Source organism: Bombina bombina, chromosome 10 (genome assembly GCF_027579735.1).
Source record: "Bombina bombina isolate aBomBom1 chromosome 10, aBomBom1.pri, whole genome shotgun sequence".
NCBI lineage: Eukaryota > Metazoa > Chordata > Amphibia > Anura > Bombinatoridae > Bombina > Bombina bombina.
The window spans coordinates 166,017,920-166,038,391 of record NC_069508.1 but is presented as its reverse complement, the minus strand read 5'-3'; the positions used below and the strand labels follow the sequence as shown (position 1 = coordinate 166,038,391).

General features: G+C 41.5%; 1 protein-coding gene across 1 annotated transcript in view; it reads right to left on the bottom strand.

The window, feature by feature from the left end:
* Positions 1-20,472, bottom strand: part of FAF1 (Fas associated factor 1) — a 700,642-nt gene that overhangs the window by 180,377 nt on the left and 499,793 nt on the right. Inside the window, exons 14-15 of the mRNA XM_053693495.1 lie at positions 9,361-9,497; positions 738-826 (exon numbers count right to left, since the gene is read on the bottom strand). Of these exons, the coding sequence (XP_053549470.1) occupies positions 738-826; positions 9,361-9,497 (226 nt within the window). The remainder of the gene's footprint in view (positions 1-737; positions 827-9,360; positions 9,498-20,472) is intronic.

Genomic DNA, 20,472 nt, shown 5'->3' with positions numbered 1-20,472 from the left:
CAAGAAACCGGCTGAATGAGGCCTTTGGTGGGGAAATGTCGTTGCTTATGCAGCAGAACAATGACCAATCAAAAAGCAATCACACCTTATATTACACATTCCAAACCACTTACACGGTGTAACACAAACATTCTTCTCTATCCTCTCCGATTACTGTAAAACTCTGCTCTCTGCAACAACCTTGGCAACTTTTCAAGAATAACTGCAGCCAATTACGGTGCGTTAACGGACTTTACAAGGCTGCTCAGAAGGATTAAGCATAAGAAGATTTATTTTCCCGCTAAAGCTTGTACAATCAGATGAAAGGCATTAAATAAGTGTTGAGTTTCTGTCAATAAATGCTATATTTAAGGATACAACCCCATCCAGCACACGCATATGCAACTGTTCTGGTAAACTTCAGAGCCTGACCTTTAGATTGCAAGCTCTGACAGTCAATATTAATCTGTTTGTTCTCATTTTTACATTACTACAGGCAGACAAATAAACTTTTCAATCCATTTAAACAATCAGTTTTGCTGTATGAGTTTAATGTGTTTAAATTATATTTTAAACACTCAACACATTTTTAGACAGCTGGCAAACAAAACAATGTTAGGCACCAGTTTCAACTCTTGATAATCAACCCCTGATCTATACCAGATTCTCACCTTCTTTCCTCTAGAAACTGCTACTATTGGCACTGCCATTTAATTCCTGAGGGATGAGCCAGTTCTATACAGTTAGCGGTAACTTACCTCGTCTTTTATATCTTCCTGCTGTTGCGCTGAAAATATTTCCATTGCCGAGATCAATCTCATCATTAGTTCATCCACAGTTGTGTTCCCTGGTAACACAGAGAGTGGAGAGGAGAGTTAATCAGCAAGGAATTAATGGAAAACGAGCTTTAGCATCATGGCAGATTAAAATGATGATACCCAATTAGGACAGTTTTAATTGACCACTTTGTACAGCTACTAATGGGCATTCGTGCGAGTGTATAAGGCTCTAAAATTTGGATAATCAGAAACAAAGCAACAAAAGAATAGGGAACAACTTGATTTGCATGCAGTTCCCAATATAACTGTCACACCCCAGAACATGTAACTAGTACAGATGTGCGTGGATACCCTTTTTACTTGTTTCTTTCTATGTACATGATTGGTATTATCTTCTGTGCAGGTCAGGGTTGGTATTACCCTCTGTACAGAGCAGGGATGGTATTATCTTCTGTGCAGGGCAGGGATGGTATTATCTTCTGTGCAGGGCAGGGATGGTATTATCTTCTGTGCAGGTCAGGGTTGATATTACCCTCTGTACAGACCACGGATGGTATTATCGCCTGTACAGGGCAGGGATGGTATTATCGTCTGTGCAGGTCTGGGTGGGTATTACCGTTTGTGCAGGTCAGGGTTGGTATTACCGTCTGTACAGGGTAGGGATGGTATTACCGTCTGTATAGGGCAGGGATGGTACTGCCGTCTGTTCAGGGCAGGGATGGTATTGCCGTCTGTACAGGGCAGGGATGGTATTGCCGTCTGTACAGGGCAGGGATGGTATTGCCGTCTGTACAGGGCAGGGATGGTATTGCCGTCTGTACAGGGCAGGGATGGTATTACCGTCTGTACAGGGCAGGCATGGTATTACCGTCTGTACAGGGCAGGGATGGTATTACCATCTGTACAGGGCAGGGATGGTATTACCGTCTGTACAGGGCAGGGATGGTATTACCGTCTGTACAGGGCAGGGATGGTATTACCGTCTGTATAGGGCAGGGATGGTATTACCGTCTGTACAGGGCAGGGATGGTATTACCGTCTGTACAGGGCAGGGATGGTATTACCGTCTGTACAGGGCAGGGATGGTATTACCGTCTGTACAGGGCAGGGATGGTATTACCGTCTGTACAGGGCAGGGATGGTATTACCGTCTGTACAGGGCAGGGATGGTATTACCGTCTGTACAGGGCAGGGATGGTATTACCGTCTGTATAGGGCAGGGATGGTATTACCGTCTGTACAGGGCAGGGATGGTATTACCGTCTGTACAGGGCAGGGATGGTATTACCGTCTGTACAGGGCAGGGATGGTATTACCGTCTGTACAGGGCAGGCATGGTATTACCGTCTGTACAGGGCAGGCATGGTATTACCGTCTGTGCAGGCCAGCGTTGGTATTACCGTCTGTGCAGGTCAGGGTTGATATTACCGTCTGTGCAGGCCAGCGTTGGTATTACCGTCTGTGCAGGCCAGCGTTGGTATTACCGTCTGTGCAGGTCAGGGTTGATATTACCGTCTGTACAGGGCAGGGATGGTATTACCGTTTGTACAGGGCAGGGATGGTATTACCGTCTGTACAGGGCAGGGATGGTATTACCGTCTGTACAGGGCAGGGATGGTATTACCGTCTGTACAGGGCAGGGATGGTATTATGGTCTGTACAGGGCAGGGGTGGTATTGCCATCTGTGCAGGTCAGGGATGGTATTGCCCACTGTGCAGGGCAGGGGTGGTATTGCCCTCTGTGCAGGTCAGGGATGGTATTGCCCTCTGTGCAGGTCAGGGATGGTATTGCCCTCTGTGCAGGTCAGGGATGGTATTGCCCTCTGTGCAGGTCAGGGATGGTATTGCCCTCTGTGCAGGTCAGGGATGGTATTACCGTCTGTGCAGGTCAGGGATGGTATTGCCCTCTGTGCAGGTCAGGGATGGTATTGCCCTCTGTGCAGGTCAGGGATGGTATTGCCCACTGTACAGGGCAGGGGTGGTATTGCCCTCTGTGCAGGTCAGGGATGGTATTGCCCTCTGTGCAGGTCAGGGATGGTATTGCCCTCTGTGCAGGTCAGGGATGGTATTGCCCTCTGTGCAGGTCAGGGATGGTATTGCCCTCTGTGCAGGTCAGGGATGGTATTGCCCACTGTACAGGGCAGGGGTGGTATTGCCCACTGTACAGGGCAGGGGTGGTATTGCCCTCTGTGCAGGGCAGGGATGGTATTGCCCTATGTGCAGGGCAGGGATGGTATTGCCCTTTGTGCAGGTCAGGGATGGTATTGCCCTCTGCGCAGGTCAGGACTGGTGAACCATTTTGAGATTTTAAAAAAACAAAAACCTCATGTCCGTGTTACCTTTTTTATTTTATAAATTCTAAATTAAGCACTATAATTGCAGCCAATAAAACCAAATAGAATGGTAGTAAACCCAGAAATGTGTTCTGAGTGTCACCTTGGACAGCCACCCTATAGGTCCCCCATCCCTGGTGTACAGGGTTTCTATTGCATGAATATGGTGCAAGTTATTAGACCACAGGAGAAATCATTATTAGACTTCTGATCCCAATCTAAAGTGGGTTTTCTCTTCCTTTAGAGACCAGCGGAGGCAACAAGACTGATTACAGGGCAAGCCTTGTATTTTCTCACTTGAGTCTCTGGGTAACTTTACAGCAGAGGTGACTAGATATATATATAAGCTATCAGTTGCCTGAGCTGTGCTGACAGGTTACTGTATATTCACTTCCAGAGTCTCATCTTCACCGCAAAGTGTGTACAAAGAGGAGGGTAATTGTTTCCACACTCAACAGGAGACAGAGAAAACAAATCTGACCTTTGTAAAGATTTCCTGTTAGATTTCTGTAAATGTTAAAAACGAGTCCCAACATGGGGCTGAGGGTTCATGCCGCCTGCAAAATCCAAACTGCAAATCCCATTAAATCCGTAAAAGGTTGTACATCTGAAGTCACTGAAATGCTGCGCTCCTACAGAATGTAAAGTTCCCAGGCCCTGAGATATAAAAGGGTGACCTTTGTGAAGGACCAACATGAGAACATCAATCTGATAGCAGATTCCTGTGAAATCTGTCTAATGGATTTAAATGATATCAGTTCATTTATATTCTTAAAGGGACATGAAACCCAAAATGTGTCTTTCATGATTCAGATTTTTAAACAACTTTCTAATTTACTTCTAGTATCAAATTCTTTGTTTTCTTGTTATCCTTTGTTGAAAAGCAGTAAGGTAATTTCAGGCGTGTGCATGTGTCTGCAGCACTATACAATACATTAGCAAGAGCACAAGAAGGCAGCACTATTTCCTGTCATGAAGTGCTCCAGATTGTGCACGCTACCTATCTAGATATCTCTTCAACAAAGAATACCATGAGAATTAAAGGGACAGTCTGGGCCAAAATAAACTTTCATGATTCAGATAGAGCATGTAATTTTAAAGGACCAGTCAACACTGCAGATTTGCATAATCAACAAAGGCATGATAAGAAGACAATGCAATAGCACTTAGTCTGAACTTCAAAATAATAGTACATTTTTGCTAAATAAATTAAAAAGTTATGTCTTTTTCCACTCCCCCTGTACCATGTGACAGCCATCAGCTAATCACAAATGCATATACGTATATGCTGTGAATTCTTGCACGTGCTCAGTAGGAGTTGGTGATTCAAAAATGTAAATAGAAAAAGACTGTGTACATTTTGTTAATGTAAGTAAATTGGAAAGTTGTTTAATATTGCATGCTGTATCTGAATCATGAAGTTTAATTTTGACTTGAGTGTCCCTTTAAACAATTTTCCAATTTACTTTTATCACCAATTTTGCTTTGTTCTCTTGGTATTCTTAGTTGAAAGCTTAACCTAGGAGGTTCATATGCTAATTTCTTAGACCTTGAAGCCCACCTCTTTCAGATTGCATTTTTAACAGTTTTTCACCACTAGAGGGTGTTAGTTCACATATTTCATATAGATAACACTGTGCTCGTGCATGTGAAGTAATCTGGGAGCAGGCACTGATTGGCTAGACTGCAAGTCTGTCAAAAGAACTGAAAAAAGGGGCAGTTTGCAGAGGCTTAGATACAAGATAATCACAGAGGTTAAAAGTATATTATTATAACTGTGTTGGTCATGCAAAACTGGGAAATTGGTAATAAAGGGATTATCTATCTTTTAAAACAATACAAATTCTGGTGTAGACTGTCCCTTTAAGCTAATTTGATAATAGAAGTAATTTGGAAACTTTTTTTAAATTGTATTCTCTATCTGAATAATGAAAGATATATTTTGTTTTTTTATGTCCCTTTAACGTCTCTTTAAGCCCAGCTTTCAGGAAAATGTGCCCATCAGAATATACTCTGTTACTAGGGTCTTCTTTTTTCATTCAAAATGTGTATTCTGCAAACAGTTAAACGCATATCCCAGTGAATCCTATTTGTCATAGAGTACAGTAAAAAGCGAGGATTTGCAAATCTGGTCCAGTTTTAATGATTCAGAAGAGTTCAAACAGGAAAAGTTACTCACACCGGACAACCCTGCTCCAGAAGAGTTCAAACAGGTAAAGTTACTCACACTGGACAACCCTGCTCCAGAAGAGTTCAAACAGGTAATGTTACTCACACCGGGCAACCCTGCTCCAGAAGAGTTCAAACAGGTAAAGTTACTCACACTGGACAACCCTGCTCCAGAAGAGTTCAAACAGGTAATGTTACACCGGGCAACCCTGCTCCAGAAGAGTTCAAACAGGTAAAGTTACTCACACCGGGTAACCCTGCTCCAGAAGAGTTCAAACAGGTAATGTTACTCACACCGGGCAACCCTGCTCCAGAAGAGTTCAAACAGGTAATGTTACTCACACCGCGCAACCCTGCTCCAGAAGAGTTCAAACAGGTAATGTTACTCACACCGGGCAACCCTGCTCCAGAAGAGTTCAAACAGGTAAAGTTACTCACACCGGGTAACCCTGCTCCAGAAGAGTTCAAACAGGTAATGTTACTCACACCGGGCAACCCTGCTCCAGAAGAGTTCAAACAGGTAAAGTTACTCACACCGGGTAACCCTGCTCCAGAAGAGTTCAAACAGGTAAAGTTACTCACACCGGGCAACCCTGCTCCAGAAGAGTTCAAACAGGTAATGTTACTCACACCGGGCAACCCTGCTCCAGAAGAGTTCAAACAGGTAAAGTTACTCACACCGGGCAACCCTGCTCCAGAAGAGTTCAAACAGGTAAAGTTACTCACACCGGGCAACCCTGCTCCAGAAGAGTTCAAAAAGGTAAAGTTACTCACACCGGGCAACCCTGCTCCAGAAGAGTTCAAACAGGTAAAGTTACTCACACTGGGTAACCCTGCTCCAGAAGAGTTCAAACAGGTAATGTTACTCACACCGGGCAACCCTGCTCCAGAATAGTTCAAACAGGTAATGTTACTCACACCGGGCAAACCTGCTCCAGAAGAGTTCAAACAGGTAAAGTTACTCACACCGGGCAACCCTGCTCCAGAAGAGTTCAAACAGGTAATGTTACTCACACCGGGCAACCCTGCTCCAGAAGAGTTCAAACAGGTAAAGTTACTCACACCGGGCAACCCTGCTCCAGAAGAGTTCAAACAGGTAAAGTTACTCACACCGGGTAACCCTGCTCCAGAAGAGTTCAAACAGGTAATGTTACTCACACCGGGCAACCCTGCTCCAGAAGAGTTCAAACAGGTAAAGTTACTCACACCGGGTAACCCTGCTCCAGAAGAGTTCAAACAGGTAAAGTTACTCACACCGGGCAACCCTGCTCCAGAAGAGTTCAAACAGGTAATGTTACTCACACCGGGCAACCCTGCTCCAGAAGAGTTCAAACAGGTAAAGTTACTCACACCGGGTAACCCTGCTCCAGAAGAGTTCAAACAGGTAATGTTACTCACACCGGGCAACCCTGCTCCAGAAGAGTTCAAACAGGTAATGTTACTCACACCGGGCAACCCTGCTCCAGAAGAGTTCAAACAGGTAAAGTTACTCACACCGGGTAACCCTGCTCCAGAAGAGTTCAAACAGGTAAAGTTACTCACACCGGGCAACCCTGCTCCAGAAGAGTTCAAAAAGGTAAAGTTACTCACACCGGGCAACCCTGCTCCAGAAGAGTTCAAACAGGTAAAGTTACTCACACTGGGTAACCCTGCTCCAGAAGAGTTCAAACAGGTAATGTTACTCACACCGGGCAACCCTGCTCCAGAAGAGTTCAAACAGGTAATGTTACTCACACCGGGCAACCCTGCTCCAGAAGAGTTCAAACAGGTAAAGTTACTCACACCGGGTAACCCTGCTCCAGAAGATTTCAAACAGGTAAAGTTACTCACACCGGGCAACCCTGCTCCAGAAGAGTTCAAACAGGTAATGTTACTCACACCGGGCAACCCTGCTCCAGAAGAGTTCAAACAGGTAAAGTTACTCACACTGGGTAACCCTGCTCCAGAAGAGTTCAAACAGGTAATGTTACTCACACCGGGCAACCCTGCTCCAGAAGAGTTCAAACAGGTAAAGTTACTCACACTGGGTAACCCTGCTCCAGAAGAGTTCAAACAGGTAATGTTACTCACACCGGGCAACCCTGCTCCAGAAGAGTTCAAACAGGTAATGTTACTCACACCGGGCAACCCTGCTCCAGAAGAGTTCAAACAGGTAAAGTTACTCACACGGGGTAACCCTGCTCCAGAAGAGTTCAAACAGGTAAAGTTACTCACACCGGGCAACCCTGCTCCAGAAGAGTTCAAACAGGTAATGTTACTCACACCGGGCAACCCTGCTCCAGAAGAGTTCAAACAGGTAAAGTTACTCACACCGGGTAACCCTGCTCCAGAAGAGTTCAAACAGGTAAAGTTACTCACACCGGGCAACCCTGCTCCAGAAGAGTTCAAAAAGGTAAAGTTACTCACACCGGGCAACCCTGCTCCAGAAGAGTTCAAACAGGTAAAGTTACTCACACTGGGTAACCCTGCTCCAGAAGAGTTCAAACAGGTAAAGTTACTCACACTGGGCAACCCTGCTCCAGAAGAGTTCAAACAGGTAATGTTACTCACACCGGGCAACCCTGCTCCAGAAGAGTTCAAACAGGAAAAGTTACTCACAGCGGGCAACCCTGCTCCAGAAGAGTTCAAACAGGTAATGTTACTCACACCGGGCAACCCTGCTCCAGAAGAGTTCAAACAGGTAATGTTACTCACACCGGGCAACCCTGCTCCAGAAGAGTTCAAACAGGTAAAGTTACTCACACTGGACAACCCTGCTCCAGAAGAGTTCAAATAGGTAAAGTTACTCACACTGGGCAACCCTGCTCCAGAAGAGTTCACAACCCTGCTCCAGAAGAGTTCAAACAGGTAAAGTTACTCACACCGGGCAACCCTGCTCCAGAAGAGTTCAAACAGGAAAAGTTACTCACACCGGGCAAACCTGCTCCAGAAGAGTTCAAACAGGAAAAGTTACTCACACCGGACAACCCTGCTCCAGAAGAGTTCAAACAGGTAAAGTTACTCACACCGGACAACCCTGCTCCAGAAGAGTTCAAACAGGTAAAGTTACTCATACTGGACAACCCTGCTCCAGAAGAGTTCCAACAGGTAATGTTACTCACACTGGACAACCCTGCTCCAGAAGAGTTCCAACAGGTAATGTTACTAAGGCCAGGCCACCCTGCTCCAGAAGAGATCAAACAGGTAATGTCACTTAGGCAGGCCACCCTGCTCCAGAAGAGATCAAATAGGTAAAGTTACTCACACTGGGCAACCCTGCTCCAGAAGAGTTCAAATAGGTAATGTTACTTAGGCAAGGCAACCCTGTTCCAGAAGAGTTCAACAGGTAATGTTACTCAGGCCAGGCAACCCTGCTCCAGAAGAGTTCAAACAGGTAATGTTACTCAGGCCGGGCAACCCTGCTCCAGAAGAGTTCAAACAGGTAATGTTACATCCCTGCACCAGACGATCACTACCAGGTAATGTTACTTAGCCCAGGTATACATGCACCAGACGATCACCACCAGGTAATGTTACTTAGCCCAGGCATACATGCACCAGACGATCACCACCAGGTAATGTTACTTAGCCCAGGCATACATGCACCAGATCATCACTACCAGGTAATGTTACTTAGCCCAGGCATACATGCACCAGATCATCACCACCAGGTAATGTTACTTAGCCCAGGCATACATGCACCAGAGGATCACCACCAGGTAATGTTACTTAGCCCAGGCATACATGCACCAGATCATCACTACCAGGTAATGTTACTTAGCCCAGGCATACATGCACCAGATCATCACTACCAGGTAATGTTACTTAGCCCAGGCATACATGCACCAGATCATCACTACCAGGTAATGTTACTTATCCAAGGCATACATACACCAGGTAATGTTTCTTAGCCCAGCCTTGTGATTCTGTGTTTCTAAAGAATATGAACAACCCAATTCTGGGGATTCAAGCATGGGAAACCACACACTATACGTTTTATAGCAAGGAATTTATCACCAGTTTCTCTGAATTAGTGTTTGCAGTTGTTACCTTTTTTCCATCTCATTAAAGAGACTGACAACAATAATGGGTTACCTTCTCTACCCCAGTGAATAACCTACCTTGGATAACATTCAGCACTTCATTAGAAGATCGCTTGCCCATTATAATGAGGAAAAGTGGAAACTGATCAGTTTTCTGTGCACGGACAGTCTGTGTAACCACACTCCCAAAGTGACGTGTGCAAAATGTCAGGAACCTGCAAGACATCCAAAAGAATATTCAGCAAATGACAGGAACGAAACAAGAATGAAGAATATTCATGAAAAAATAAATGTTTAACTGCTCTGTGTTAACATTAAAGTAACCCTGTAGATATATAAATATGCCATCCCTGGACATACATTATTCTGCATTATACACTGTGATCTGAATAACATATTCACATAATATAATGTCCATAAAACATTCATTCCCTTGCAATAATAAATATGTGTTCCTAAAATATACGGGTCCTTAGTGATGATGAGGACAGTTTTTGTGAACAGAGTATAGTATTTATAATTGAAACAGAAAAGCTCTGGACACAACTGTTTAACAATTGCATAACTAAATGATGAATTATGAATAATCTAGAAATAAAAAGTAAGCTGTAAGTAGGACGTGTAAACTGTAGACAGGCTTAGATAGCTTATCAAAGACGTGTGTAAATTTGCTTATTTGATCCAGCACACGACTTTGCAGTTTCATAAACGGCATCTGAAATGTTACTTCTGTTAAGTAATGGTAAACTTGCCGTACCTGCACTTAACCCTTCAAATAATCTTTATTTTTAAATATAAATTTAATTCATAAAGTTTGAGTTTTTTCTGCCTAAAAGTTAATTTAAAACAACATTAATCATTATATTCATGTTCCACCATCCTCCCTTAGATAAACCGGGTTTTTCCCTTTTATTGACTTGTTATGTACATATCCAATTAAAATGTGTGCCGTACGGCATTACAAGAAAAAAAAGAAAAAAAAGCTAGCTGCAATGCTGCGGGTGAGACCACTCTCTACGTCAGTGAAAAACTGTAACTGGGAATGTATGGGGGTATAGAAAGCTGCTGAACATGGTAGGTACAAAATATAAAAGTAATTAAAAATCTGAGTAAATAATACAATTTTGAGGTTTAATAAATACAAACAGGTTAAATTTACAATCACTTAAGTGCTGGCCAGTCTTGGATTTCAGTTCCTCTCTCCCAGGTTTTGGGGTGATCTACAGACCATGCTACAAAAGATTCTATTCACTGCAAATGAAACATTTAAAGCTGGACACTGTGACTCCAAGAAAAGGTGTCAATGACTTGTTATACCAGAGTTTGACATGTAAGATAAATTGCAACTTTTGGTTTATTTTGTAATGAAATAACAGTTTCTGCTTATTAAAACTACAAACCTATTAAATTGACTGAGCTTGCAAGGTGAGCAGACGTCATAACCTTATCTCTCCACACATACACAAAATCCCATTAGATTATCTATCACGGTCTACTAAAAGACAGCTATATAGGGCCTGGTTCTATAAAGCTCTCTACAGCACTATGAAGTCCCTGTCCTAATTCTCTAAAGGCAGTTTTTACCTTGAGAACAGTGTGTCTCGTAAAGGGGTGTTCCGTGCTATCAATTATGTGTAGCCAATGCATACATTACAATAGGGCTCACCAAATATTTAAAAACCATATAAAACAAATTAATTCAATATTGAAATAAAATTGTATTGTTTAACACATTAAAAATCATAACGAAATGGTTCTGAAAAAATAATATTTCATGAAAAAAAAATATTCATATTGACATTTTGCAGGAAACAAACAATAAAAGGTACACAGTAGAAATTGTAATAAAACTACACATGTAAAACTGCAGTGAAATTCATTATTTCCTTTCCCATGTCTGATCGTGGGCTGAACAGGGCTTTTTTATTTGTGTAGCTGATATTTCTCCACCAGGTCTCCCTGCTAACTTCACTCTCCCCAGCAAAGTCTATAACTCTCTATGGGAGACATCTAGCAACTCGCAGGGACAGCCACTTTTTAAATAGAATTCCCTAAGGGCAACCTCTGCGAGTGCCGGTGTGGTTTTTCACATCGGCCACAGTGTATTTGTTTGTAAGAATTAGGCCCTTAGAAAGAACAATGGAAAACTAATGTTTCAGTACCTCTCTGTGACCCCCCCCCCCCAAAAAAAAAAAAAAAAAAAAACACTGGGAAAGTCTTGCCTACAAAGCATGTTCTTATAACCAGTACTTAAAGGGACAGTTTACTCCAAAATTTGTATAGTTTAAAAAGGTAGATAATGCGTTTACTACCCATTCCCCAGCTTTGCGCAACCAACATTGTTATATTAATATACTTTATAACCTCTAAACCTCTACATGTATGCATGTTTCTAAGCCCCTGCGGGCCACCTCTTATCTCAGTTAATTTTATTAGCTTTTCACAGCTTGACAGTGCTAGTTCATGTGTGCCAAATAGATAACATTGTGTTCACTCCTGTGGCGTTATGCACAAACCAGCACTAACTGGCTAAAATGCAAGTCTGTAAACAACACTGAAATAAGGGGGCTGTCAAAAGAGGCTTGGATACAAGGTAAACACAGAAGTAAATCGTATTTTAATATAACCATATTGGCTGTGCAAAGCTGGGCAGTAAAGGGATTATCTATCTTTTTTAACAATAAAACTTTTGGAATAGACTGTGCCTTTAAGTACTGACATTTTTAGTATAGATGGGGATAGAACTGGCAAAATTAGCTATTTATTTTAACAAAATAAAGGTAAAGGAAATATGTATGTGTTGAGAACAAAACTGAAGCTTACATACTTCTTGGGCTGACACTAATTCTGAAGACTTCCCCACCTCTACATTCAAAAACTAAAGGTGCCTCCTTGCGTTTTTTGAAATTAACACAAAATAAAGCAAAATATTTTTTTTTTTTTGTTTTTTTTAGACAAATCTAAAAAATATACACAAAGCCTAATAATAGAAAACGATATCCATGTGTTAAGGGGACAGTCAAGTCAAAAAGAAATGTTCATGATTTAGATAGAGCATGCAATTTTAACCCCTTAAGGCCCGGGCATTTCAGACTAAAACTTCCCCAAAAGACCAGAGCATTTTTGACATAACTCCATTTAAACAGAAATAGAACCTTGCTGGGTTTTTTTCATTTACCTGACAAAACTATCAGCTAGATCACGAGTTTGGCGTTAAAGTAAAAAGCAGCGTTAAGGGGTCCTAACGCTGCTTTTTACCGCCCGCTGGTATTACGAGTCTGGCAGGTACAGGTGTACCACTCACTTTTGTTCCGCGACTCGAGGCTACCGCAAATCCCCTTACGTCAATTGCGTATCCTATCTTTTTAATGGCCTAACGCTGGTATTACGAGTCTTGGAAGAAGTGAGCGGTAGACCCTCTCCTGTCCAGACTCCTACCACATTTAAAAGTCAGTAGTTAAGAGTTTTATGGGCTAACGCCGGAACATAAAGCTCTTAACTAAAGTGCTACAAAGTACACTAACACCCATAAACTACCTATTAACCCCTAAACCGAGCCCCCCCCCCACATCGCAAACACTGAAATAAATTTTTTTAACCCCTAATCTGCCGACATGACATCGCCGCCACCTACATTATACCTATGAACCCCTAATCTGCTGCCCCTAACATCGCCGACACCTACATTATATTTATTAACCCCTAATCTGCTGCCCCCACCTACAATTATTAACCCCTAATCTTCCGACCCCAACGTCGCCGCTACTATAATAAATTTATTAACCCCTAAACCTAAGTCTAACTCTAACCCCCCCTAACTTAAACATAATTTAAATTAAACAAAATAAATTTAACATAATTAAATAAATTAATCCTATTTAAAACTAAATACTTACTGATAAAATAAACCCTACGCTAGCTACAATATAACTAATAGTTACATTGTATCTAGCTTAGGGTTTATTTTACAGGCAACTTTGTATTTATTTTAACTAGGTAGAATAGTTATTAACTATTTAATAACTACCTAGCTAAAATAAATACAAAATTACCTGTAAAATAAATCCTTACCTAAGTTACAATTACACCTAACACTACACTATCATTAAACTAATTACCTAAACTACCTACAATTAATTACAATTAAATAAACTAAATTACGAAAAAAAACCCACTAAATTACAGAAAATAAAAAAAGAATTACAAGAATTTTAAACTAATTACACCTAATCTAATCCCCCTAATAAAATAAAAAAGCCCCCCAAAATAAAAAAAAAATCCCTACCCTAAAATAAATTACAAATAGCCCTTAAAAGGGCCTTTTGCGGGGCATTGCCCCAAAGTAATCAGCTGTTTTACCTGTAAAAAAAAAATACAATACCACCCCCAACCTTACAACCCACCACCCACACACCCCTACTCTAAAACCCACCCAATCCCCCCTTAAAAAAACCTAACACTAACCCCCTGAACATCACCCTACCTTGAGCCGTTTTCACCCAGCCGGGCACAAGTGGTCCTCCATACGGCAGAAGTCTTCATCCGATCGGGGCAGAAGAGGTCCTCCAGACGGCAGAAGGCGGCATCTTCTATCTTCATCCTTCCGGAGCGGGTCCATCTTCAATCCAGCCAACGCGGAGCATCCTCTTCAAACGAAGTCCTAACGAAGAATGAAGGTTCCTTTAAATGACGTCATCCAAGATGGCGTCCCTTGAATTCCAATTGGCTGATAGAATCCTATCAGCCAATCGGAATTAAGGTAAGAACATTCCTATTGGCTGATGTAATCAGCCAATCGGATTGAAGTGCAATCCGATTGGCTGATCCAATCAGCCAGTAGGATTGACCTCGCATTCTATTGGCTGTTCCAATCAGCCAATAGAATGCAAGGTCAATCCCATTGGCTGATTGGATCAGCCAATCGGATTGAACTTCAATCCGATTAGCTAATAGCATCAGCCAATAGGATTTTTCCTACCTTAATTCCGATTGGCTGATAGGATTCTATCAGCCAATCGGAATTCAAGGGACGTCATCTTGGATGACGTCATTTAAAGGAACCTTAATTCATCATTAGGACTTTGTTTGAAGAGGATGCTCCGCGTCGGCTGGATTGAAGATGGACCCGCTCCGGAAGGATGAAGATAGAAGATGCCGCCTGGATGAAGCCTTCTGCAGGACCTCTTCTGCCCCGAACGGATGAAGACTTCTGCCGTATGGAGGACCACTTGTGACCGGCTGGGTGAAGACGGCTCAAGGTAGGGTGTTCTTCAGGGGGTTAGTGTTGGGTTTTTATAAGGCGGGATTGGGTGGTTTTTAGAGTAGGGGTGTGTGGGTGGTGGGTTGTAAAGTTGGGGGGGTATTGTATTTTTTTTTACAGGTAAAAGAGCTGGGTTTTCTCGTAATTTAGTTTATTTAATTTAATTGTAATTAATTGTAGGTAGTTTAGGTAATTAGTTTAATGATAGTGTAGTGTTAGGTGTAATTGTAACTTAGGTTAGGATTTATTTTACAGGTAATTTTGTATTTATTTTAGCTAGGTAGTTATTAAATAGTTAATAACTATTTAATAACTATTCTACCTAGTTAAAATAAATAAAAAGTTGCCTGTAAAATAAATATAAATCCTAAAATAGCTACAATGTAACTATTAGTTATATTGTAGCTATCTTAGGGTTTATTTTATCGGTAAGTATTTAGTTTTAAATAGAATTAATTTAATTATGTAAAATTAATTTAGTTTAATTTAAATTATATTTAAGTTAGGGGGGTTAGGGTTAGACTTAGGTTTAGGGGTTAATAACTTTATTATAGTGGCGGCGACGTTGGCGGCAGATTAGGGGTTAATAAATTTAATATAGTTGCGGCGACATTGGGGGAGGCAGATTAGGGGTTAATAACTGTAATGTAGGTGTCGGCGATGTTGGGGGCATCAGATTACTAGTTTATAAGTATAATGTAGGTGGAGGCGGTGTCCGGAGCGGCAGATTAGGGGTTAATAGTATAATGCAGGTGGCGATGATGTCGGGGGCGGCAGATTAGGGGTGTTTAGACTCGGGGTTCATGTTAGGGTGTTAGGTGTAGACATTTTTTTATTTTCCCATAGGAAACAATGGGGCTGCGTTAGGAGCTGAACGCTGCTTTTTTTTTTCTTCAGCCAGCTCAGCCCCATTGTTTCCTATGGGGAAATCGTGCACAAGCACGTTCAGACAGTCTGCCAGTATGCAGTTTTAGACTTTTTTTCATTATTATTATTTTCTTCAGTATATGATTACCCCCTTACCTTCCCACCTCCCTGATCCCTCCCAAAAAGCTCTCTAACCCTCCCCCCTGTTACTAATTTCCGCCACCTTTGGTACTAGCAGCTGTCTGCCAGTGCCCAGTTTTGTATAATTTTTCTTTTTAATTTAAAAACATTTTTTTTCTGTAGTGTAGCTGCCTCCCACCAAAGATCATTTCCCCTACCCTCTATTCCCCCTACCTCCCACTCTACGCATGTATTTTTTCCGTAGTATAGCATTCCCACCCCTTCCTCCCTCTCCAGCGATGGGCTGCCCCCCCCCTGCCTCCCTACTAACCCTCCCACACCACCAACGATCTGCACCACCAATACCTGATGGAGAGAAGGACACAGAGTGTGTCTCTCTGCATTGGTAACTCTGCAACTCTATTTCTACACTGCCCCACTCGTGCACTTTCGCCACTGTTTGCAAGATCGGGGCAGAGAGAGGCCCAGGACAGCAGCTTAAAGGGACAATATGATCAAAACTGAAATGTACATAGATGAATTACATCTTTGAATAGAAACAGATTTACAATATTGGCAAAAATGCTTCTAGTAAAAGATATCACCGTTTTAGTGTTAACATTTTTCTCTGCACGTGCATGTGAAGCATAGCTAGATATTCTTAGTGAGCCAGCATTTTAAATACTGCAGCAACTCAGAGCACTAGTGGCGCATGTAAAATGTCAGCAATTAACAAATTGAGTCATTACCAGATGGTACAAGCACCTTATAGGCTCTCTGAGCAAGTGCTGGTGCATGGTGCATACTTAAAGCAACAGTCTAGTCAAAATTAAGCTTTTACGAATCAGATAGAGCATGCAATTTTAAGCAACATTCTAATTTACTTCTATTATCAATTTGTCTTTGTTCTCTTGCTATCTTTATTTGAATGTAAGCTTAGGAGCCGGCCCATTTTTGGTTCAGCACCTGGGTAGCACTTGCTGATTGGTGGGAACATTTAGACACCAATCAGAAAGTGCTACCCAGGTTCTGAACCAAAAAATGGGCCGGCTCCTATGCTTACATTTCTGCTTTTTCAAAAAACAGATAGCAAGAGAACAAAGAAAAATTGATAATAGGAGTAAAATAGAAAGTTGCTTAAAATTGCTTGTGCTATCTGAATCATGAAAGTTTAATTTTGACTTGACTATTCATTTAAACTGAAATGCATCCAGGTGGATTTCAATTGTAGCTGGAATGTCCCTTTAAGGCCTTAAGGACTAGCGCCGAACAGGTTACGGCGCTGGTCGTTAAGGTGTTAAACAACTTTCCAAATTACTTCTATTATCAAATTTGCTTTGTTTTCTTGGTATTTTTTATTAAAGACTAAATCTAGGTAGACTGATAGGAGCTTAGGAGCGTACACATATCTATAGCAGTCTATGGTAGCAGTGTTTGTAACTACGTATAACAATGTTGCAAACTCTGGTGCCAGAAGGCTTAAGTCACGTGCACGCTCCTGAGCTCACCTAGGATTAACTCTTTAACAAAAGAGTACAAAGAGAACTAAGCAAAATTGATAAAATAAGTAATCTGTAAAGTTGTTTAAAATGTGATGTTATATTTAATCCATGATAGTTTAGTTTTGACTTTACTGTACGACTGCTCTTATCCAATCAACTCACTCGTTCCACACAGCTTTCCATGTCATCCATTTTTGCTACTCTGCTGACACAGAATTTTATCCCCATGGAAAAGTTGCAAAAACTTGCAGCAAATATCATTCTGTTCTGGATACACTGGAACTTACAGAAGATGCTGTGTATTGTACATCTGCTAATACATTTTGAACATTTCCCAAAATAAAAATTCAAACAACATAAATGCAAAAATACATATCTAAATGATTTGGAGATACGTATTCGGTAATTACAAGAGAAGATGCATTTACTTTGTTACACTGTGTAAAGTATACAGAAAACTGGAATAGAAAGTTTTTGTTTCTTAGGAACTGCTCTGCAGCTTTTGGTTTGAGTCTTAATTTTTACAAGTATAATAAAGGAAATATTAAAACTAAGCTTTTAAGAAAGAAAAAAAAACAATGTGGACTATTAGCATATAAAAGTCTAGCATTAGTATTCTTAACACGATCTGGAATAAATGAAAAAACTGATAAAGCTTTCTCTTCTATTAGAGAACTGTGTGAAATTAGCATTTCTTTCAAGAGAAAAGGGTAGCTTATGATCGGTTTTCAGATGTGATGGAAAAAGTAAATGTCATAATAATAATGAATTATGAAAGACCAAATGCAAATATGGAATGCTTTAATAAGATCCAATTTAATAAAGTCTGTAAAAATAATAGACTTTTAATAACATGGGTCAGAAAAGGCAAAACAGTGGAAATTTATGGCAATCGCCGCTGAGAGAGGTCTATTAATACTTAATTATTTTCATGAAACATAATTTAAATTGATCTTCTTTTAATGTTAGAGAATAAGATTGCAGGACAGAAATGAAGATGCAGATTTGCTTAATTAATGACAAACAGAATTAAATAATGCATTCAGATAACTATATTAACCCAGAAAGATGATCTTAATTAGTACGGAAAACGATTATGTAAACAAATAAACCTGTTCTAAATACCCTGAGTGCCCTTCTGGGTGGTTGTGTTACACTTTAACCCTTTGGCTGCCAGAGGCGCTTGCAACATTTTGCAATGCATTGTGGCCCTTTCTGGGAGCCAAGGGGTCAGCGGCTCATAATGCCAAACCTGGAACAGGATCTTATGGAGTGAAGCCCCTATAGAGATATTTATTTCCAGAGATTGTACACGTGGCGAGATTGAAGGATTTGTGAAGAACAACCTTACATTTGAGAAAAAATGCTTCAGTTAGTGAAATCATTTCCGATGTAGAAGGGATTTATTTCAGGACTTGCTAGTTCTAACCAAACACCTACACTACAGACTTTAAAAATCATTACATGCTACTGAATTTCCACCTTTATTTTCTATTAGCAGGCAGAGTTGTATGAACACACAAGTAAATATCTTATTAAGCCATTTTTTTAAAGGGATATTTATGATGGATGGGTGGATAAGCTCCCAGAGAGTGAACCGGTCTGCCCGCATTTGCTACCAGCGATGCAGCATCGACTGGTTCTTGTGCAACCAATTGCGCAAGAGCAGGGGTTGTTGGGGGCGATTTCAATGCTGCTATCTCGGAGGAGCTGGAGAAGTTTAAAAGCAGCGATTTAAGGCGAGCATGTGTGAGGCTTTACGGGAGAGCTACAAAACGCAGCACCATAAAACAGCCTCCTTATACACGCAGCACCATAAAACAGCCTCCTTATACACGCAGCACCATAAAATAACCTCCTTATACACGCAGCACCATAAAATAGCCTCCTTATACACGCAGCACCATAAAACAGCCTCCTTATACACGCAGCACCATAAAACAGCCTCCTTATACACGCAGCACCATAAAACAGTCTCCTTATACACGCAGCACCATAAAACAGCCTCCTTATACACGCAGCACCATAAAACAGCCTCCTTATACACGCAGCACCATAAAACAGCCTCCTTATACACGCAGCACCATAAAATAACCTCCTTATACACACAGCACCATAAAACAGCCTCCTTATACACGCAGCACCATAAAACAGCCTCCTTATACACGCAGCACCATAAAATAACTTCCTTATACACGCAGCACCATAAAACAGCCTCCTTATACACGCAGCACCATAAAATAACCTCCTTATACACGCAGCACCATAAAACAGCCTCCTTATACACGCAGCACCATAAAACAACCTCCTTATACACACAGCACCATAAAACAGCCTCCTTATACACGCAGCACCATAAAACAGCCTCCTTATACACGCAGCACCATAAAATAACCTCCTTATACACGCAGCACCATAAAACAGCCTCCTTATACACGCAGCACCATAAAATAACCTCCTTATACACGCAGCACCATAAAACAGCCTCCTTATACACGCAGCACCATAAAACAGCCTCCTTATACACACAGCACCATAAAACTGCCTCCTTATACACAGCACCATAAAATAACCTCCTTATACACGCAGCACCATAAAACAGCCTCCTTATACACGCAGCACCATAAAACAGCCTCCTTATACACGCAGCACCATAAAACTGCCTCCTTATACACGCAGCACCATAAAATAACCTCCTTATACACGCAGCACCATAAAACAGCCTCCTTATACACGCAGCACCATAAAACAGCCTCCTTATACACGCAGCACCATAAAATAACCTCCTTATACACGCAGCACCATAAAACAGCCTCCTTATACACGCAGCACCATAAAACAGCCTCCTTATACACGCAGCACCATAAAATAACCTCCTTATACACGCAGCACCATAAAACAGCCTCCTTATACACGCAGCACCATAAAACAGCCTCCTTATACACGCAGCACCATAAAACAGCCTCCTTATACACGCAGCACCATAAAATAACCTCCTTATACACGCAGCACCATAAAATAACCTCCTTATACACGCAGCACCATAAAACAGCCTCCTTATACACACAGCACCATAAAACAGCCTCCTTATACACACAGCACCATAAAACAGCCTCCTTATACACGCAGCACCATAAAATAACCTCCTTATACACGCAGCAGCATAAAATAACCTCCTTATACACGCAGCACCATAAAATGACCTCATTATACACGCAGCACCATAAAATAACCTCCTTATACACGCAGCACCATAAAATGACCTCCTTATACACAGCACCATAAAACAACCTCCTTATACACGCAGCACCATAAAACAGCCTCCTTATACACGCAGCACCATAAAACAGCCTCCTTATACACGCAGCACCATAAAACAGCCTCCTTATACACGCAGCACCATAAAACAGCCTCCTTATACATGCAGCACCATAAAACAGC